Source organism: Schistocerca americana, chromosome X, assembly GCF_021461395.2.
Source record: "Schistocerca americana isolate TAMUIC-IGC-003095 chromosome X, iqSchAmer2.1, whole genome shotgun sequence".
NCBI lineage: Eukaryota > Metazoa > Arthropoda > Insecta > Orthoptera > Acrididae > Schistocerca > Schistocerca americana.
This window is the reverse complement of record NC_060130.1, coordinates 115,316,335-115,340,418: the sequence shown is the minus strand read 5'-3', so window position 1 is coordinate 115,340,418 and position 24,084 is coordinate 115,316,335. Positions and strand designations below refer to the sequence as shown.

Sequence of the window (24,084 nt, the reverse complement as noted above, 5' to 3'; positions counted from 1 at the left end):
ATACAGTAACTTGCAGCAGCTTCAATGAACCTTTTAATGTAATGGTTGGAAGTAGGGAGCATCAGAAGGATGAACCATGATACCATTTAGGAGACATGATACTTTGGTTTACTGATGGGTCAAAAACAGATGAAGATTCTGGGGCCTGGATACAGACTAGACAGGGGAGTGGATTCCCTCTAGGGAAGCTGCCTATGGTATTCCTGGCACAGATATTTGTTATCAGAGTGGGCATGGAGGAGAATCTACAAAGGAGCTACAAGTATCATGGCATCTACATTCATTGTCAGGCAACTCTGAAATCGCCATCAGCCCAAGCAATGACATCAAAGATAATTGCAGAATGCCATAAATCCTTTACGAGGCTAAAGCAAAGCAACAGGGTAAACCTGCTATGGGTCCACGGTTACTCAGCGATTAGCAGTAATGAACAAGCTGATAGGCAGGCCAGGACAGGAGAAATTGTCTTACCCATCACTAGGGCAATGGTAAAACCAAAACTATGTAGCTAGATCAGGAGACAGAAAATGACTGGCTATGGGAACTTCAGGAAGCATCTGCACCTGATGGATATAGAGAAAGAAGCTCGTAAGTATAGACTATGTGGCGAGGGGGACGAAACTGCACCAGATGTAGTCTTCCAATAAAAAGCACTGGAGACTAAAGGACACAGAATATTTGGGTCATTAATTGCTGAAGAAACCTTATATAATACAGACCTTGTGAAGAGTCTTCTTTAAGAGTACTGGCTGGCTTTTCTAGAACGACACAGAGAGAAACTGCACAATAAACTAAGTTTCAGCACAGGCAACAGAGGGCTAAGACTACTAATTTTTTGTCTCCCTGTGTAAATCAAATCAATACCAAGACACTTTTGTTTCATACAGCATGTGGCATAGTATAGCCATCTCTATACCAAATGTATCACCATATTACTTTGTGGCAGAAATACATCTTGCATGACATCTACACTACACTAAGATCTGAATGTGCTGGCATAAGTTGTCGCCAGCACTTTGGGTGGCAAAGAAGTTGCTAGAAGATTGATAGTAGGCACTGGAGCAAGCAAGACTATCAGCAGAGATGCCAAAGACAGACATGCATGAAACATACCACCAATGCCCTCTCAGCCACCAGTATTTAGATCGCCCAGTCAGTCATCCAGTGAGTCACTGAGTCAAGTCATCAATTGAAGCCCAGACTTGCAGTCGCAGACTGTCACAGTTGCAATCAGAGTTTCAGTCTCAGACAGTAATAATAGCAACCAGAGTAGTGTACATAGTGGACTTGTACTTCACGAGCAGTGAGGCTGATGTGGACTATTTCATATGTTTCCTAAGTTACATATGTTAAAAGGTAATTAGGAGGTATCACACATTTTTCTGGATGTAGCTGCTACTTATAACACTTGGTATGTAAAATAACACAGTTTACCAATGTTTGTTACTTCAGAACTTCATCCCTGGTACAACTCTCCTTTCATACATTAACAACAAAACTGTTCTTATGTGTGAACACACAACATATAAATTTGTAAGTAGAGAATAAATTGCTCTTCCTATTGGCTTGAACTGGTGCTCAAAGTGTAAGAGAAATGAAATAAATTGACACTTAGTGTGCAAGAGAGCAGATAAGGAATATTATCATTTTACTAGAAGGTAAGCTTTTATCTCATGACAGTGCTTGTGATAGTACTGAGAGTAATACAAACATCTTCAGCTAGAGGTAGACATAGTCTGCAATGACGTAATCAGTCAGTGTACTTACAGTAGTGTAACAAATTTATGGTAATAGCTTGGTGAAAATGTTGTAAATACATGTAAGGATTGGAATTTAAAATGACTAACAATTTCAGTCACCTTCATGTAATGAACATCATGGTTTTTGTCTTATGTAATTCAAAACAGGAATGTATTTTTTTACTTTCTCAGTAGTTGTCGATGCCATTCTTGACAACTTACAATTCCCTACCACTTTTGTAGATGCTGCCATTTTTACCTAAGTAGTTCAGTCAAAAATACTCTAAATCTGTGATATTTGAAGACATATCTCACCTGTAAATTGACACTGGATGACCTCTTGTTCTAAGTTTAAGAACAAGCTGTTCTGCAACCCACTTTGACTGCGCATATCCACATTTAAGGTGTTGTGCATATTGTGACATGTCATCGTCTTCTCCACAGTCAACCATTCCTTCTGGATACACTGCATTAGTACTGTGAAATGATACAAAATATTGATATTTATTCAGAAAATTGTGTAAAGCCATATTACCGATTAATGGGGAGATGTGAAGAATTTGGTAATGAACAACAATGGTCCTTCATTAATGGGAATGTATGCAAGAGAACAAGTGTAAATTCTCAATTTCCACAATGAAACAACTAATTTGTTTTTTTACTTCCTTGTGTTATTCTATTTTCAGTATAAGGTTAGTGCCTAATGAATATTTGGTTAGTGTGCATCTGATACCTGTTTCAGTGTATGGACAACCTTCCCAAAGCCATAACACAACCCTAAGCTAATTGGAGGATTAGTTGTACACCATTTGTTCATGCTCATTTAGGTTTTACATTTTATCTTTTTGTGTCATATTTCTCAGGTTGTGTAAAGAGAAATATATTAGTAAAAGAAGTATTGGCAGACTGAAGATCTAGATCAGTCATTAGGTGTGACTGGATGGCTCAGATGCTTGAGAATTGTAAGCAGAAGGAAAAGCAATAGAAGTTTATATACAGTGATTACTTCTTAGAAATGATTTTTTCCAACGTTTTCTGCTCTACAGGGAAAATTTTATTCTGGCAAGAGACTTCTGAAAAAACAGAAATAGAATTGAATAGTAACGACTATACAATGAACAATGTGAGAAATATTTTACTAAGTTGATAGCAAAATTATTTTTACGGCACTATATAAGAACTCCAAAAGTTTTGTTCATGTATGAAATTAGATCTCAGATAATAACTGTCCATTCAGTTTCTTGTTGAACAAAGTGATACAAAAATGAGAGAAAACAAAGTGAAGGTTTAAATTATGAATTCCATTTTTCAAAACTTACTGAACAAAGAAGATAGTGATACAGCTATTTTGCTCAACCATCACAGGGATGAGAAGATGTGATACAGAGAGATAAACAACTGTGAACTCAAAGAGCAGGTAAAATCTCTGCATGAAAGTAGAGACCAGGATGCAGTTTCTGTTGAATTATTCTGAAGTAACTACATAGTGGATGCACCTTGAGTTTGTTATTATATATAATGTTGACATCAGTGAGGTATTGATAGTCATTGTTTTTAGTTGGTGCATCTTTGTTTTGTCTTAGATGTTTCACTGGATAATCTTTGACCTACTCTGCACAGTCCACATTAATGGTTATGAGGGCATGTGGACACAATGTTGTACATATACAGCTGGTAGTAATGATGGAACATTGTACATCCAATACCTCATACTGTAATTACAAAGATGAATAGCTGAGGTGGTTTTATAAGTACTTTGTTAGAGAGATATAAGTTGTGATGTATTTATTGTTGCTTCACTAAACAGCTGTATACTTTTATGTTACACACTTTGTTACATGTATTTGTATTCTTCTTTGGTTCAGTGAACCTGATGATGGTCTGAGCCTAGAGTGAAATTTATTGTCTGTGATAAAATGTACCGTTACAGCTGTGTATTGCATAATGCAGTTCTTAACATTCATTAAAGCTGTACACCACCCCCATAAAATATTTCTAGCTAAACTCTGTCCAGAGAGGCTCAGGCTTCAGAATGCCCAACACTACTGACTGATCACTGTGTCATCCTCAGATGACTGGCATCATTGAATGCAGAAATGTATGAGCATGGGATCAGCACACCAATCTCCCGTACATTGTCAGTTTTTGTGACTTGGAGCCACTGCTACATGGTTGAGCAACTCCTCAATTGGCATCTTGAGGGTGAGTGCACTCTGGTAGGTCAACAGTGCATGGCAGCCTAGATGGTCACCCATTCAAGTGCTACTACAGCCAACATTGCTTAACTTTAGTGACCTATGGGAACCAGTGTATCCACCACAACACAGCCATTGACCATTGAATTCTTCACTGTGAGTAATAAAATTAAAGATAGTCACCATACTGGAGAGAGACAATTTCTCTTGCTACAATGAATGGAGTAGCTTGATGTGCCACAGGACAGGTGTAATTAGACTTCATACTGACCTACAGATTGGCAGTTGAATGTATGATGGACAAGACGTGCGGTATCAGGTCATTTGTTCTGGCCAGGTTGTTGGCTAGGAAAAATCCTCTGTCACCTGAGTTAACTATCACAGTCATTAATCTGTTGATTACAGGGGCTTTCATCAGTTATTGCAGATAGTAAAAGTGGATAGGCAGACCACACAACAGCAAAGCATTCACTAATTCAATGCTGGTCCTGTCTCTAAGGACTGTCATTAAAAGGTAATTAATCCCTAATGTTCCTTCCTTCCTTCTTCCAATGTAATATAATAATAAGAAGTGAAACTCTTACATCCCAAGCTGCCTCCTTGATATGGGGTACAGAAGCCACCTCTGATCTTTGAATACACAAGGGCACAGAGATTAAGAGGGACATAAGATAATCACCATTAGACACTTGAGCCATGATAGAATGTTACCTGGACTGGTGAGTCACTGTACATTGCAACATAGCAGACCAAGAAACATATATTGGAGTTTAAAAGTTGTGCCACAGTCACAAAAAAGTTTTCAGTCATCCAGGAAAATCTCTTTTTGCACCTCATAATGTATGCCATAGAGCATCCTATTTTATTTGTAATTAATTTAAGTAACTGTAAGTCAATCTAAATTGTATTACTAATGATATTCAGACCACCTTTAATTGCTAGAAATATGATATTGACTGGAGGCTGTGAATGACAAGAGACTGTGTTCAAGACAGAATTTTTTAGTGCTGAATGAGTGTTTGAGTCCAATCCAGATCACATATCAGTGTTGAAGGTCTGTGTAAATTCAGTTCAAGATAGTTTCACTGAATTTCAATCAAAATTAAAAGGCATGTGATTGTCAGTTATTTATTATGTTACACTTATGTTCCATAAAATTAAAACCCAGGAAGGTGGAGACTGCAGCAAAGAGATTGTAACCCCCATTGTCAATTTAGTAATGAACATTCAAGCTGATAATTATCCTTTATTTTAGTGACATACGACTACTGAATTTAGTAGATTTGTGATATCCTTTGTTCTCATGAATTTAAAGAAGCAAAACACAAAATAATAAACTTTGACTTTTATTGTCACACTGGTAGTTGCTTATGTTACAACATCTATGTACACATTGAGAGGAATGTATGAATATGCCAAAGAACACGTAAGACAATGCAGCATGCTTGCCCAAAAAACACCATTCAGACAGATTGCAGAGGTATTCTCATGTGGGGAATGCTTACACAGGATGAAATAGGGCGAGTGATACATTTGTCATCATCACTTAAGTGTTGGGTACAAACTGCTATTGATGGGATGAGTATATTCACAATTTTGTTTTAAATAATGTCATTAGAAACTGAATCTTTCACTCTGCACTGAAGAGTATAAGTCTCTCCCTTCCCTGTTGCTGTAAAACTCCCTGATAAATTAAAAATCTGAGCCAGATTGGGACTTGGATGTGGATCATTACCTTTTGCAGGCCATTTTACTACTTGTTGAGCTATGAAGGCATTATTTGTTAGTAAAATATTCATTCCAAAACTAATCCATAGGCTGTGAGTAAGCCCTATTCCAATATCTTCTTTATACTAAGAATGTTGGTTCATCATCAGTATATGCAATAGAACTACTGTGGGATTTGGTAACTAGGAGGGTGATGGTGGTGGAACTGAAGAAGTAGAGATGGGCCATCAATAATATCTGCATAGTTCAACAGACAAGAGTACCATGCGCAAAAGCCAATGGTCTATGTGTGATTACTGGTATAACACAAAGTTTTAAACTGTCAGAAAGTTCCGCAAAGTCATCAGAGTTGTCAGATACTTCACAGGCAGTACTGTCATTTATGGTGCAGCCTGTCATGAGGATTGTTACCAAATCAGGTGCGTGTTCATATAATTTCGTCCATGCCCCACAAATATCAGATCTTTGAACTTTGGTTTCACCTCAATTTACAACTGCAGTAGCATTTACAAACAGAAAAGAAGAAAGGGAAAATCTAAAGCAATGATTTGATATCTTCACTAATCTTCTTCCAATCATAATTTCATGAAATCATCAACAGCTTCTACTCTTTAAGAGAAATGTGAGCCTATGTGTATATTTTTAATATTAATATTGCACCAGTTTCTAAAAGTCTTATCCCTTGTCCATTAGTATTCAATTGATAGCATTTTGGGTAATCTTGGAGAGTGTAATATAGTTTGCAACATTTTCAAGGGTGGTTGTGAAAACACTACGAGTCATACCTCAATTAAACAGCACATTAGTATTGAGTTCTGACTTTGTCATAACTATATTGACACTTATTCCATTACTTACTGTTTTTGATAAAAAGTCTCATTCCTAAAGGAAAACATTACAACCCGCCATCCATTTCCCTTTCCTTGGTTTACGAGGGTGGTTTGAAAAGTTCTCGGAGTCACCACAAGAGGTCAGCGCTAGCACAACAAGTTGTTCATGTGTTATTCATTGGACTGTTGCCTGTAAACATGCGCCATGTCAGTGCTCTTGGAAAAGAGCTGTGGTGGTGATGTGGATCTGTTATTGTCCCATGTAGAGATTTGCGAAGATGGAAAAAAAAAAAAAATCAAGATTTCAGCAGTGATTAAGTACTTCGTAAAGAAAGGTATGGAAGCAAAGGACATTCATGCCAATTTCCAGAATACACTGGGGGACTCTACTCCTTCATATTCAACTGTTGCCAAATGGGCAAATGAATTTAAATTTGGTCGAGAGAGCTTAGATGATGATCCGCTCAGTGGGTGGCCATGATGTGTCATTAGAAATCATTGCAAAAGTGCACAAAATGGTCATGGAGGGTCACCAATTGAAAGTGCATGAAATTGCTAACGCTTCCCAGATGTCATCCAAAAGGGTATATCACATTTTAATTGAAGAATTAGAAATGAAAAAATTATCTGCAAGATGGGTACTGTGACTCTTGACGCTGGACCAAAAATGCATGAGAATGGACATATCGGAACAATGTTTGGCCCATTTTACGAGAAACAAACAAGATTTTTTGCATTGGTTTGTGACCACAGATGAAACTTGGGTGCACTACTATACCCCAGAACAAAACAACAGCCAAAGGAGTGGAAATGTGCTGATTCTCTGCCACCAAAGAAAGCAATGACAATTCCTTCGGTGGGAAAGGTCATGGCATCAGTGTTCTGGGATGCAAAGCGGATTCTGTTTGTAGATTATCTCCCCACTGGGCAAACAATTACTGGAGAAAACTATGCTAACCTCCTGGACAAATTACAACAAAAAATGTGCAAAAAAAGGTCAGGTTTATCAAGGAAGAAAGTCATCTTCCATCAAGACAATGCATGCCCGCACATCTGTGCTGTCACCATGTGAAAATTACACACACTAAGGTATGAAGTGTTGCCACACCTTATTCACCTGATATGGCTCCATCAGACTTCCATCTCTTCCCAAAACTGAAAATTTTTCTTGGTGGATGAGGATTCACTTCAAACGAAGAATTGATAGTTGGAGTTGACAACTATTTTGCAGGACTGGTGGAAACTCATTTTCGAGATGGGCTCAAGGTGCTGGACCAAGTGCATTAATCTATAAGGAGACTACATTGAAAAATAAAAAAATTTTCAATGATGTAAGTACTTTTTTCTATTCCTTTCCGAGAACTTTTCAAACCATCCTCATACTTACTACATACATTGTCTGCCTCTTTTTGTATGAAGAACTTATCCTCTTTTCAATTTGCATTAAGCATCGCTTTTATACTTGCTTAAATCTTTTATTCTACTTAAATTAATTTAATATTTTCATACAGCCAACATTCACCCTATTGCATATGAGTTGGATCACAGAAAAAAAAAAGAAAAATATATATATGATTATAATAGAGGGAAACATTCCACGTGGGAAAAATATATCTAAAAACAAAGATGCTGTGACTTAGCAAACGAAGCGCAGGCAGGTCGATATACACACAAACTAACACAAACAAACACACAAAATTCAAGCTTTCGCAACAAACAGTTGCCTCATCAGGAAAGAGGGAAGGAGAGGGAAAGACGAAAGGATGTGGGTTTTAAGGGAGAGGGTAAGGAGTCATTCCAATCCCGGGAGTGGAAAGACTTACCTTAGGGGGAAAAAAGGACAGGTATACACTCGCACACACACACATATCCATCCACACACACACACATATCCATCCATATGGATATGTGGATGGATATGTGTGTGTGTGTGTGTGTGCGCGCGAGTGTATACCTGCCCTTTTTTCCCCCTAAAGTAAGTCTTTCCGCTCCCGGGATTGGAATGACTCCTTACCCTCTCCCTTAAAACCCACATCCTTTCGTCTTTCCCTCTCCTTCCCTCTTTCCTGATGAGGCAACAGTTTGTTGCGAAAGCTTGAATTTTGTGTGTTTGTTTGTGTGTCTATCGACCTGCCAGCGCTTCGTTTGGTAAGTCACAGCATCTTTTTATATATATATATAGTTAGTGTACAGGAAAAAAAAGGTTGTAATTAACTCATTTATGAATGTACTATTTTGTTATGTATTACAACCACTAACCTGATATAATGTATTGGTTTTATCTTGTTATCTAGAGCAAATCTCAATATATTGTCTGTCCCAAGAACATTAGGACCATGAAGAGCTCTGTATGGGTAAATTAAATTTACTGTTGCTGCAGCATGTATTATCACGTCAATTTCATAAGACAGACACATATACTCATCGTCACTCAGTCCCATGTTCAGTAGAGTGAGATCACCTGGAAGAAATCCTATATTAATTTTCTCTGTAATGGAAGTAAGTAAAAGTGAAAGTCATCTTTCTTCATGAGCTAATCCTACCACACCACATACCAGCATGTCACAGAACTGACTAAACATTTGCCTGCCATCTTAAATTATGACATGAACAGGTTATGATTAATGTGATCACATTGTAATTCTCAGCAGTAATATTAAACTACACTGACAAATCAAATAAAATGGTCTTTACAAGGGCCCAGATAAAAATGCTGCAATCAAGTGTAATAAGTACACCTCAAAGTTCAATGTAAGTTTAATAGCCCATGCTGCAGAAACCACTGACAACTACTTGTCACATGTCTGTTATTTGTATTTAGCATTCCTCAATCCACTTCTTTTACACAAAAAGTCCAGGAAGTCACTGTGCTGATAATCAAATTAAAGCAATTAAAACTAGGATACACTGTATGCTTGTGAATGTCCTTGGGTCTTCAGTTGAGTTAACTGATTAGTATGTTGCAATACTTCTTCTGCCAGTTGAAATGTAGCAGACCACTTTGGAAAGCATAGATCAAACGTAAGGACTTTATGGAGATATGCAGCCATAATCACAATCAATATAAATATGACTCTAAAAATTCTGATGGGCTGCTGAAATGAAGGAGATCCAGATGATAGTAAATCCTATATTGTGCTGGCGCATCCCGGGCAAAGCCCATCATCCAGCACTCTGATAATACCCTTTGCCTGTCACATGTCAGCACAATATAGGATTTACTACCATCTGGATCTCCTTCATTTCAGCAGCTTATTACCATTTTTAGAGTCATATTTCAGGGCAAGTCAGCACCCGGATTCAAATTAAAATGATAATTTAAATGTCACAACCAGTGATCTCTACCTTGTTAATGATGTAATATGTAGATGATTATCAAATACCAACACATCAAACCAACAAAACTAGGGCAATTGGTAGGAACGTCTTAAATTGTCATATTCTGTTTTAATTAACATATAATGAAACTGTGTTATACCACATCACTCATTTTCATTTTGTTGGCCAAAATATTTAAAGAAATGTTTGGAATAACATGAGAACTGCTTATATCCAAATTTGTACAAATGTATGTAACAAAATTTACTAGTTTTCAGAATAGTTATAAAATTTTGCAAAATAATGAAACTGACACATGTAAAAAAAAATCGCAAGAGGTACTTTCTGAGCAAAAGACAGAATTACAGTTAATACTGGCCAAAAACTCTAATCAAAGATCTGTTGAAAACATGGCAGGAACTCTGTACTTAGATTTGTTATTTTGTAATTAATGAAACTGATCATTTTTTGGTCTGCATATCTGATGTAAATTCAAGTGATAACATTGTGTTCTGGCTGATCTGTATGTATGAAATGAATATTAGCCATTGTAACATTTCTGTACGTATGTCAAATTAACCTGAGGAGATATTTCTTAATGGTAATATCTTAAAACTGTAAAGTCAACAACGAAGTAATTGTTTGAAAGTGTATATAAGGGTATAACTCAGAGGGTTCAGGGTTTGCTGTTGATCTGGTATTCACGACAGACCATCTGTGTCACTCTGAGCAATAAAATGTCATAACTTGTATGAAAGTGTATCTTTTAATTAATTTACCTAGCACACGGAATGGATATACATCCAGATCTTATTCTTGTGAAGAATTCCAGGACACTAAATATGAGGAAGTTAACTAACTTAGTTAAACCACCCATCTTAACTATTTATATTTCATCGAGTTTAAATTGCAGTAAGTTTATGACATTTTAACTGTGAAGAAATAAAACACATTTAATTGGAAAAGAAGTTATGTCTACACGTGGTGAAGGAGCTGGGTTCCAAATTAATAGAGGATAAAGTGCTAATGCTGTTTTGAGTTTCAGTTATGCCGACTGTAGAGAAAATAGAATTAACATGATAATCTACAAATATGAACCAAGACTGTGGAGCAATATGTTGGAGCCAAACTTAGAGGAGAGAGATTGAATTTTGAAACCAAAATCAGACATGTTACAATCAACATCATGGACTTCAACAACTGAGAAAGTACTTTAAAACATTAATATCATCTACTTTGTTCATCTTAGTGTTTCAGTTCTGCGAAGAACTTTATGTTTAGATTCATTAATTAGTAACTTATTTTTAATAAGTGATCTAGATGAAGCTGTTGGTCAGGAACAGAAGGTAGATGAGAATGCAGGCTTAGAACAAGACAGTGGTGATGTGCAGTCTTTAGTGAACAATGGCAATTTACATGACAAAAGTCATGGAGAGGGAGCTGTAGATGGAGGCTTAATTAGTTGATGCTCCCCTTTTCATGGATTTGATCACTGGAGAATGTTAGGCAGCAACAGCAACTTATTTAAACAGCTCACAAAAATCTTAGGGGATAAAATAGACAGTGTAAAGAAAGAAGTAAGAGGAGTGAAAGGCCATTTAACCAATAGAATCATGCCAGTTGGCAACTTGAAGGAGGATCTAAGCAGTTTCAAATTTTCTGTCAGTGCAAGAGTTAATTAATAATAAAGAATCTGTTGATAGGATGTCAGAAGATGTATTCAGTAAAACAGGAGAGGGAAAATACCAAAATTCACAACAAAGTCACAGATGTAAGCAGTATTGTTGACGCTTGTCACAGGTGCATATCAGATGTTAGTAATATAGTAGGCATATGGCTCAGTGCCACTCTTTAGGCCAATGTGGTTAATCGCTAATCATAGCTGGAGGGAGGGAGGGAGGGAGGGAGGGAGGGAGGGAGAAGGAGGAGGAGGAGGAGGAGATGGACAGAGAGAGAATAGAGGAGAAGATCGACAGAGAGAGGATAGAGGAGGAGATGGAAAGAGAGAGGAGGAAGGAGGAGATTAACAGTGAGTGGGGGAGGAGAAGATGGACAGGGAGAGGAGGAGGAGGAGGAGGAAGAGGAGAAGGACAGAGAGTGCAGATGGAGGAGATGAATTAATAGCAGATTGGAATAAATACATATATGGGCAATGCTGGGTACTCAGCAAGTATTCGATAAAGTGAACCTAGCATCAAAATACATTCCATTTAATGATATGGTTATAATAGAGGGAAACATTCCACGTAGGAAAAATATATCTTAAAACAAAGATGATGTGACTTACCAAATGAAAGTGCTGGCAGGTCGACAGACACACAAACAAACACAAACATACACACAAAATTCAAGCTTTCGCAACAAACTGTTGCCTCATCAGGAAAGAGGGAAGGAGAGGGAAAGACGAAAGGATGTGGGTTTTAAGGGAGAGGGTAAGGAGTCATTCCAATCCCGGGAGCAGAAAGACTTCACACGTCCGTCCACATCAAACCCACCAACAAGCAACAGTACCTCCATTACGACAGCTGCCACCCATTCCACATCAAACGGTCCCTTCCCTACAGCCTAGGTCTTCGTGGCAAACGAATCTGCTCCAGTCCGGAATCCCTGAAGCATTACACCAACAACCTGACAACAGCTTTCGCATCCTGCAACTACCCTCCCGACCTGGTACAGAAGCAAATAACCAGAGCCACTTCCTCATCCTCTCAAACCCAGAACCTCCCACAGAAGAACCACAAAAGTGCCCCACTTGTGACAGGATACTTTCCGGGACTGGATCAGATTCTGAATGTGGCTCTCCAGCAGGGATACGACTTCCTCAAATCCTGCCCTGAAATGAGATCCATCCTTCATTAAATCCTCCCCACTTCACCAAGAGTGTCTTTCCGCCATCCACCTAACCTTCGTAACCTCTTAGTTCATCCCTACGAAATCCCCAAACCACCTTCCCTACCCTCTGGCTCCTACCCTTGTAACTGCCCCCGGTGTAAAACCTGTCCCATGCACCCTCCCACCACCACCTACTCCAGTCCTGTAACCTGGAAGGTGTACACGATCAAAGGCAGAGCCACGTGTGAAAGCACCCATGTGATCTACCAACTGACCTGCCTACACTGTGACGCATTCTATGTGGGAATGACCAGCAACAAACTGTCCATTTGCATGAATGGACACAGGCAGACAGTGTTTGTTGGTAACGGGGATCATCCTGTGGCTAAACATGCCTTGGTGCACAGCCAGCACATCTTGGCACAGTGTTACACCGTCCGGGTTATCTGGATACTTCCCACCAACGCCAACCTATCCGAACTCCGGAGATGGGAACTTGCTCTTCAATATATCCTCTCTTCCCGTTATCCACCAGGCCTCAATCTCCGCTAATTTCAAGTTGCCGCCACTCATACCTCACCTGTCATTCAACAACATCTTTGCCCCTGCACTTCTGCCTCGACTGACATCTCTGCCCAAACTCTTTGTCTTTAAATATGTCTGCTTGTGTCTGTATATGTGCGGATGGATATGTGTGTGTGTGTGAGTGTATACCCATCCTTTTTTCCCCCTAAGGTAAGTCTTTCCGCTCCCGGGATTGGAATGACTCCTTACCCTCTCCCTTAAAACCCACATCCTTTCGTCTTTCCCTCTCCTTCCCTCTTTCCTGATGAGGCAACAGTTTGTTGCGAAAGCTTGAATTTTGTGTGTATGTTTGTGTTTGTTTGTGTGTCTGTCGACCTGCCAGCACTTTCATTTGGTAAGTCACATCATCTTTGTTTTTAGATATATTTTTCCATTTAATCATTTAGATAAGCTGCATAAGGGATAACATGAATTAAATGGACCAACATGGGAGTGAAAATAACTTTGAGGCTCACACATCTCTTTAGTTGGAAATACAGCCTCCATTATGTTGTGCACGACAAGTCTTATTTGCAGAACAGAACATATTTAGAAAGAACTAGACAGTCTGAAAGACCAGAGGTGATCTCTCCTATTTCATCTAGCAGTTGGGAAATCCCAAAGGTCAAACAGTTTGATATGCTTTTTGATGTATTTGAGTCCACAAAAAATATTCAATGAAATATAGACATATACCCCAATATACATCCAAAATAAATGGTAGCAAATTTACCCAGGAACTAATTCTTTTCAAAAGCAGATCTAGGCAAAGTATAGTTACAGTTACATATGAAGGTGGAAATATAGCAAGTCTTAGACCCCATTTGACAAGTATATATATATGAAAGGCTTCCATATGGGATTGTGGTCTGTCTTTGATTTTTCAACATTATCTGATACACGCCATCCAAAGCATACTACAGTGTGTTAATTACATTGATGACCTAATTGCAGCAGTACACTGTCAAAGTCTTTGTAACAAAGTTCCTGAATTTACTTCCCTCCAGGAAAGCTGTCACACTCAAGTTACTCTTGGAACTGAGAGATAGCTGAAATCCAAAATAGAAACCTCCAAAATATTTAGTGAGGCCTGGAACTTAAATCAAACAGACAGATTAGATACCATGGGAGGGTGTATGTTCATTACAGCTGAAAAGAATGTTGTGTTTATTAAGGCCAAAATTGAGTCTAGCTGTAAAGTCAACTGGACATGGTTAACTGGTTTAGGTGAACTCACATTAATTATTGGATGTTTTTACCAGCCACCCAATCATGCCGTGATAGTTTTAGAATCATTCAAAGAAATCCTATGCTCAGTAACATGGAAATGTCCAGATCATGCAATATCAGTTGGAGGTGACTGTAACCTATTGAGTATACCCTGAGATGTCTATGGATTCATTGGAGGTGGTAGGGACAGACAGTCTTGGGAAGCAGTTTTGAACAGAATTCCTGGGAACTGTCTTGAGCAGTTATTTCGACAGTCCACATGCAAAGGAAATATTTTAGGCCTTGTAGCAGCAAAGAGACCTCACCTTATGAACAGTCTCTGTGTAGAGACAAGGATAAGTGATTGTGATGTCATCATAACAATGGTGATTACTAAAGTTATCAAACCCATCAAGAAGGCTACAGGAGTATTCTTCCTAGAAAGAGCAATTAAGCAGTTGTTAGCATCCTGCTTAGACAATGAATGACCATCAGTTAGTTCCAATATGATGAATGCAGAGAAATTATGGGCAAAGTTTAAACACATTGCCAATAAGATTTTGGAGAAGTATGTATGAAGTAAGTGGATTAATGATGGAAAAGATTCAAAGCAGTTTAATAACAAACTTCAGAAAATGTTGAGGAAGCAAAGATTAATACAATTTTCGTTGGATGTGTTCCACAGCTTTGATAAATCACGGAAGTGATGTATTGCAACGCATGAAGCTGCTGTACATTTTTAATTGTTCTTGCAGCAGATTCACATTTTACATTTTACAATATGCCATTTCTACAAAAGCAGAGGCTGTTGCACTCTCAGTTTGAAAAAGAACACACAAATGATGATATGCAAAAGTTAGTGGAAATTTGTGTGTCTGTAAAAACATTGGTGCATGAAGCATGCAAAGCTTTCACAATCATACCATAGCAAAAGATCTTGCCGAGAACCCGAGAAAATTCTGGATTGGTTGGTTGGTTTAAAAGACGGGGAAGGGACCAAACTGCTAGGTCATCGGTCTCTTGTTCAGAATAAAACAATGTCACAGGGGTGAGAATAAAACAAGCGAGACTGACAACACAAAACGGAGAGAAAGGAAAAAACCACAAGAATGACGGAAGGGCAACAAACACTTAAATGGACAAGAGGGGAGAAGAAAACCACAGAAACGCAAAACACAGGTAGAAGAGATTAAAAGGACAAAACAGATTACCATGGCTGGCTGACCATGAGAATAAAAAGGCGAAGCCAGCCACTCTGCAACACATTAAAACCTCCACCCTAAAAGCACTAGGGTGGAGGACATAGAGGGACAAACGACATGTGCTACAACTTAGATCATATGATAAAACCCTGGAGTCTGGTGGGCAAGGTGAACGATGCTCTCCACAGTCAGTTGACACAGATGGGTGGCTGGGCACATGGATTATTGGGATGTGGTGGATATCCACAATCTTGACATGTGATGCTGGAAGTACAGTGGGAAAACATATGGCTGAACTTCCAACACTTAAAACACTGCATCAGGGAAGGGATATATGGCTTGACATCACAGCGGTAGACCATCAACTTGACGTTCTCTGGTAAGGTATTACCCTTGAAGGCCAAGATGAAGGCACCAGTGGCAACGTGATTATCCCTCGAATCCCGATGGATGTGCCGCATGAAATGAACACCTTGTCACTAACTTGGCATGCAGCTCATTGTCAGACTGCAAAAGAAGGTCCCAGTGGAAGATAATACTCTGGACCATATTTAAGCTCTTATGTGGCATGACGGTAACAGAAACAACCCCCAGTTTGTTACAAGCCAGTAAAGTCCATGACTGGGCAGAGGATGCTGTTTTTATCAAGACTGACCCAGATCACATTTTGGACAAGCCCTCCACCTCCACAAACTTGTCCTCTAAATGCACTACAAAAAACTGTGGAGTCCCCATCAGTTCTCGTACATACGAGGTACTGGGGTGAAAAAGGTTCGCTGTCATCGTTAGCCTGATGTTCCTTCCATGTTGTGGCCAGGGAGGGAAATGATATAGGGTTGTACTTTCTTATTGTACTGGGCCTTGGAACGCTTAGAGACTGCTGGTGTTTGATCACCAGCAAGTGGTGACGCAGTATGCTTTATTGCGTGTCATCCACCCTAATTCCACACAATCCCACCAGGGGCCCTCCCCACGGGTGCCACCCAGCCACAGCAATGGCCACCTGGCAGGATGGCCACTGCTGGGAGTCCCGATGCCCCAGGATGATGGGCATCTATTCCTTGGCATATGTGAAGAGTTAACAGTGCAGGCATCAGCAGAGCGATCCCTGTGTTGTCGGGGCTACAACCAACAAGGTACATTGCAGCCCCACCACAATGGACTGGCTACTGTGCTGGACATGAGGTGCAAAGAAGTCCATGGTCATTGTTGGCACAAAAAGTGACACCGCATAGTGCATGGTGGAAAACACAACCAGGAAGGCGTCCTCGGCCAAAAGATGGAGAATGAGCTGGACTGTAGCGCGAAGATGAGAAAGTGGGCTAAAGATCTCAAGGCACGATGGACATGATGCACCATGTAAGGCACCCATCCACAATTGACTCGCTGTTCGAGAAAATTTTGAAGAATGGATGTTAAACCCTACAGGGGACCATCACGGAAAGGCTGAAATGTGTGAGACTCCTTTTAGTTGCCTCTTATGACAGGCAGGAATACCTTGGGCCTATTCTAATCCTCGGACCCACAGGGGGGTGCTAACTGGATCAAAAACTTCTAGCCAATCACTCACTGGCCAGTCTGGTGTGGCAATAGAAGACAGCGGAAGGAGAATCATAACAAACATACCATCATTTGATTGTCCTACAGTCTCATATGGGGGACATAGTAATAGGCATCCCTCGCACAGAGAAGCAACAGAAAGAGTCGAAAACAAATAAGAATTCCAATTTGGTTTTACAGAGAGTACTCTATGGCACTGGTCCCTTAGTTATCTTTCATTTATCATGTATCTCTTGCCCAGCATAGAGTCTCAAGCAACTCGAAATAATTGCACATGACTTTTGTATACAAGAAAGGTAAAAGAATGGATAACAAAATTACAAACCAATACCTTGACTTCAGTTTGCTGCAGAATTCTTGACCATATATTGAATGAACTTGACTGTAATAAATTTCCTTGAGATGGAAAAGCTTCGGTCCGCAAATCAGCATGGATTTAGAAAGCATCATCTGTGCAAAACGTTGCTTGTCATTTTCTCACATGATATCCCACAAACACTGGATACAGAGCAAAAGGCAGCTTGCATATTCCTAGATTTCCAGAAATTGTTTGACATGTCACCCCACTGCAGACTGCTAATGAAGGTCCAAACATACAGATTAGGTTCCCAGATATGTAAGTGGCTCAGAGACTTCTTAAATGATTAAACCCACCACATTGTGCTCAACAGTGAGTGTTCATCAGAGAAAAAGGTATTGTCAGGAGTGCCCTATAGAAGTGTGATAGGACTGATCTTATTCTCTATATACATAAATGATCTGATGAACAGAATGAGTAGCAATCTGTGGCTGTTTGCTGATGACACTGTGGTCTATGGGAAAATGTCATTGTTGAGTGACTATAGGAGGATACAAGATGACTAAGACAAAATTTCTAGTTGGCGTGATGAATGGCAGTATGCTCTAAATGCAGAAAAATGTAAGTTATTATAGATGAGTAGGAAAAACAATTCCATAATGTTGAAAAACAGCATTAGTAGTATGCTGCCTGACGTAGTCACATTGATTAAATTTCTAGGTGTAATGATGCAAAGCAATATGAAATGGAATAATAAGGACAGTAGTAGTGAAAGCAAATGGTTAACTTTGTTTTATTCGAAGAATTTTATGAAAGTGTGTCTTATGTATGAAGGAGAGCATATATAGAACACTAGTGCAACCCATTACTGAGTACTGCTTTGGTGTTTGCAGTTTCTGCCATATCAGATTAAAGGAAGACAGTAAAGCAATTCAGAATTGTGCTGCTGGATTTGTTACTGGTAGGTTTCATCAATACACAAGTATTATGGAGATGCTTTGTGAACTCAAATGGGAATCCCTGGAGGGAAGATGACATTATTTTTGTGAAACACTATTGAGGAAACTTAGAGAACTGTCATTCGAAGCTGACTGATGAATTATTCTACTCTCTTCAAACTATATTTTGCTTAGGGACCATGAAGATAAGAGAAATCAGGGCTTGTGTGGAGGCATATAGGCAGTCATTTTTCCCTTGCTCTGTTTGTGAGTGGGATGGGAAAAGAAATGTCTAGTAGTGGTACAAGGTACCCTCCACCATACACTATACAATTGTTTGCGGATTATGTATGTAGATGTAGAAACAAACTTATAATGGACATAGTATTCCTAAACAAAGGCCTGTTTGTGAAACACTTTCAATCAACAAAAGTTAATTCTGAATAGTTGTAGACTGTGACTTGGGCTCTATTTAAAATTCTGAGCCTCACATTAGAGAAGAAGTCCTGGTCCAAGTGAAACTGGAAGTGACACTTCAGTATGTATAATATAGATGTAGATGTAATTGTAAAAGGGAGCAGCATGTATAACCTCTCTAGGTAGTATTGGGGAGAGGGGAGACTCATGCCAAATGCTGTGCATTATCAGCTTAATAAATGCAGCTTCTTTGAGTCTGTCATTAAATAATGAAGACACATATTGAGTAAGGATATTTTAAACCCCATAGTGAAATGTGTGGATACAATGGCACACCCTGAAGTCCCTATAAAGCTGAAACAGCTGCAGTCATTCATGGTGAAAGTAAATTATTACAGTAAGTTTATATCTTAGGTGGCTCATATTCCATATCCATTGAACTACCAGAGTCAAAAATGTGTCAGATTTGCATAGTCAGAGGCATTCCAGAAATTATTTACATAGTTAAAGAAGTACCTCAGATCTGCTCCTTGCCTGACAACATTTACACCAGGAAAATGCTTCAGTATTAGTGGATACAGTATAGGTGTGGTTTTGTCTCAGAAAACACAAATGCCACAAAACAACCAAAGCATTTACCTCAAATACACTATCACCAGCTCAGTTAAATTGCTCTCAGGTGGAAAAGAAAGGTCTAAAGATAATTTTTGTGTCAGGAGGTTCCATATTTTCCTATATGGTACCAAACTTTGTATAATACGAGGGTAATCCCAAAAGTAAGGTTTCCTATTTTTTTATAAGTACATAGACCTGTTTATTTCTACAATGGTTTACATCAGTTTACAGCTTGAACATTTAGCTATTTTACAACATAATCACCATTTCTGTTGATGCATTTTTGTAGACACTGAGGAAGTTTTTGTATGCCCATGTCATACCAGCTCGCCACCAAGCTGTTCAGAAAGTTATGAACCTCTTCTTTCACCTCGTCATCGGAGCTGAATTGCTGGGACCACAATTAACTCTGACAGATACTGTGAGACTCTGAATAAACTTAAATGGGCAATTCAGAACCAGAGAAGAGAAATGTTGACCAAGGGCGTACACATTCTCCATGACAACGCTCGCCCACATATCGCTCGGTAAACCATTGCTCTCCTGCAACACTTTCAGTGGAACATAATCACCCACCCACCCTATAGTCCTGACTTGGCGGCCAGTGGCTATCAACTGTTCCCTACCACCCACCCACCCTATAGTCCTGACTTGGCGGCCAGTGACTATCAACTGTTCCCTGAGTTAAAAGAACATTTGGCCAGAAAGCGATTCAGCTCCGATGACGAGGTGATGAAAGAAGAGGTTCATAACTTTCTGGGAAACATGGCGGTGAGCTGGTATGACATGAGCATACAAAAACTGCCACAGCATCTACAAAAATGCATCGACAGAAATGGTGATTATGTCAAAAAATAGCTAAATGTTCAAGCTGTAAACTGATGTAAACCATTGTAGAAATAAACAGGTCTACGTAGTTATAAAAAAATAGGAGACCTTACTTTTGGCATTATCCTCGTAAAACCCATAAGGCACTGATTGCATTGTTCAGCCTCTGAACAAAGCTAGTTGAGAAAATTGCACAACAGTTGTGAAGATGGGCCTTATTCCTGAGCAACTACAATTTTGGTATTCACTAAAGGTCAATCTTACGGCATGCCAATGCCCTATTTTGCCTGTAAATGGATCTCGATGCCAATTTTGATGGGCACGATGCCTAGAGGAATTCACCACTATGGTGCACAAAATAGCCCGAAATATCGAACTATAGACCTTGATGATCTGCTTTGTGGCATATTGTCATCAGTTTGGTATGGGATGCTGGAGAACTTATCCAAGCATACAGTCACACCCTACAAAATGAATTTCTCTTTGCAACACCATTTTAATGCATCAGATGTCCTTTTCTTAGTTACCATGGAAATGAGATTCCAGGTCATCATTACATCCCCAATTCTATTTGTAATCATCCTGTTATTCCACCATTTGCACTGAAGTATGAGTATGATTAAGGTGATGACACCATGTCACACATAATGACCGAAAATCTACACTGAGAGAGACTAAATGGTTTGCGACTTCCATGCATGTCCACAATAAGAGTCATCCAGGCCCAAGCCAGAACAATCCTGGAAGGGAGTGCACATAGACTTTAACACAGAATTTAATGGTTCCAAGTGGCTCTCAGTAGCTAATTCACATTATAATTTCCTGTATATAACGCACATGCAAGCAACAAATACATTCACAATGATCAGGCCACTGCCAAACATATTTGCATAGAGGAAGTACCCCAGACCTTGATATTGGTTACTGACCCACATTTTACCACACCCAAGCTACAAAGATATTGCAAGCACAATGGATCATCTTCCTAAGCACTGTCCCTTTCTACTCTGCATCAGATTCAGAGGAGGACTGGTTGGCCAATATGCTTAAGTTTCAGATAAGGAAAATCATGCTAGTGACCTCTTATGAGGAAGCCCTCACAAGTGCTGTTGTGAACAGTTTCACAAGCTATTAATATTCTGTCTGTGGTAGACTGCCACAACAGTCAAACTGTGCTATGCCCTGAATGTGGTTCAGCTCCGATGTGCCCTTTGTGCAGTCAACTGTTGTAGAAGTTTTGAAACACGTGCTTACTTATCATTTAGATGAGGTGAAACATACAGTCCATTTACTTGCAGCACTACTGTCACTCTCTCCTCAAACATTATCTTTTGCACAAAATCCAACAGATGGCATTTCAGTGTACAATAATTAACTTTGTTGTGAGTTTGAAGCTAGCACTTTCAGCAGTCATGCACCACATTTTGTAGTTTTCTGTAAATCTACCATATGTTGACTAAACATACAGTGCCTGATTTCTTTGTCAGTTCAGTGTCATCACTTCTGACAGAATTTCACCACAATTTATAGTGTGCTGTAAGCCCTCATATATAATGTTTTAACATTCATTCTGTGGATACTGTCAATTCCACATTTTCATGCTTTGTTGCAAGGCAATGTTGCTAAAGACTACTGTAAATAGAGTAAATACTGTAAAGAAGTACTCCAATTCTCCCAATTCCTGCATAAAACCCAGGGGAGGAAAAAAAAAAAAAAAAAAAAATTTGGCTGACAAATGCTGGGCGTATTAGATGTATTCAGCAACAATCAGCATGGGTGAGGAGGCATCCACATAGGCTTTAATTTTATATTTATTAATGGTCCTTGTTGATACTAACATATATCTTTTCCCAAAAAATGGCGCAAAGCACAGACATAATACTAGGACCAAAAATAATCTCTACATAGACTTCAAGAGACTAACATTAGAACAGGTAGGAGACAAATATGAATGCAGAACAGAACCCTGTGGCACTTAACATGACCCCAGTCAACTACAACCCTCTTCCCTGTTTGTGGACACCAGAGGACAACATTCTGTTCCTACTCTCCAAATATGAAGTTCACCATTGCTGAGATATTTCCCTAATCCCATTTTGTTCCAACTTATGTCAAAGTATTGTATGGTCCACACAATCAAATCCTTTTGTTAAATCAAATATAATACCTACTTTCCTCAACCTATCACCTTGCCCTGCTAGTGCTGCAAACACAAAAGAATGTATGGAATTTTCAATATTATGAAAAGGATAGATTGCCACTCACCATATAGTGAAGATGTTGAGTCACAGAGGGGCACAACAAAAAGACTGCTAAAAAAGTAAGCTTTTGCCCAAAAAGGCCTTCATCTGAAGTACTCTCTCTCTCTCTCTCTCTCTCTCTCTCTCTCTCTCTCTCTCTCTCTCTCTCTCACTCACTGCCAAGGTCAGAGACAGTTGTCATGTGTGCACAAGCTGTGCATACGTGAATACGTGTGTGCGTTTTTTTCCTTTTTGGCTAGTTTAGATGAAGACCTTTTGGCTGAAAGCTCATTTGTTTAGCAGTCTTTTTGGTGTGCCTGTCTGTAACTCAACATCTCAACTATATGGCGAATAGTAATATATCCTTTTCATAATACTGTCATTACTCTAGCCTGGATCTTTCATTGTTGGTACAGAATTTTCTATGGATACTCCCTCCCTAAAGCCAAACTGAGACTCTGACAGCAAATGACCAAGTTAAAAAAGATAGTAGCAATCTCACAGATAATGTATTCATTCAACAAGCAGAAGTTAGACACATGCTTATCCAGTGGTAAAAGGGCTGTCACATCATGATGCACAATTAGACACATTATATAACACAGGTCCATCTACAGTTTGGAAACACTCTCAGAAAACAATGAAGATTTTAAAGAAGGCTTAAAAAGTGTTGATTCAGGTGAAGTTTACAATGAATCTAATGTTAACTCTACATTCAACATATTTCTCAATGAGTCTTTATCCATTTTTGAAAGAACTTTTCCTAAAATGATAAATGTAATAATAGTGAGTGATTAAAGAAACCATGGATCAATACATTTATCAGTGTCTCTCCACAATGATAGAAGAAATTATAAAAAATAGTCAAAACAAGTAATGACCCAGAAGTACTTTCTTATTACAAACAATACTCTAACATATATAGAAAAGTTGTAAAAAATTCCAGGAGTACGTATATCTTGTTATATTGACATATCACATAATAAAATTAAATCAATATGAAATATTGTTAGAAAAAAGACACAGAAAGAAGCCATACAAGATTAAATAATTTATGTTAAAGGTAACGGGATCATTGTAAAAGAAAATTTATGTGTAGTAGATATTTTTAATAATTACTTTTCAAAAACAGGTGAGAAAATTGGTGCAAATAGTTCAGATGGGAAAGCAAAACAGTACACTGGAGCAGCAGTACAGAGGACATTCAGTGAATTAAAAATTAAGCTCACATCCCCATATGAAATAAAGATGATCATCATGACTCTAAAAAGTAAAAGTTTATATGGCGTGGATAATATCCCAAATATGGCACTAAACAGTTGTGGCCCATAATATGTAATGTCCTTAGCACTTGTTAATGCATCATTAAATCAGCCCATTTTCCTAGAAAGATTGAAATATGCCATGGTTAGGCCTCTCTATAAAAATGGTGACTTGACAGATGTCAATAACTACCACCCAGTGTCATACCTTACTTCATATGTAATGTGCTGCGAATACATAGAAAGAAAGATGCTTTATCATTTAGCTACAGTATAGCAGGTCAGCAACTGGAAGAAGTTAATTCTGTG

At 38.8% G+C, this 24,084-nt stretch overlaps 1 protein-coding gene across 3 annotated transcripts in view; it reads right to left on the bottom strand.

The window, feature by feature from the left end:
* LOC124555577 (linear gramicidin synthase subunit D-like) overlaps nucleotides 1-24,084 on the bottom strand; it is a 417,445-nt gene that overhangs the window by 70,690 nt on the left and 322,671 nt on the right. For all 3 annotated transcript variants that reach the window (XM_047129541.1, XM_047129539.1, XM_047129540.1), the window contains 2 exons: nucleotides 8,752-8,953; nucleotides 2,055-2,216 (listed from right to left, as the gene is read on the bottom strand). In XM_047129541.1, coding sequence (XP_046985497.1) covers nucleotides 2,055-2,216; nucleotides 8,752-8,953 — 364 coding nt within the window. The remainder of the gene's footprint in view (nucleotides 1-2,054; nucleotides 2,217-8,751; nucleotides 8,954-24,084) is intronic.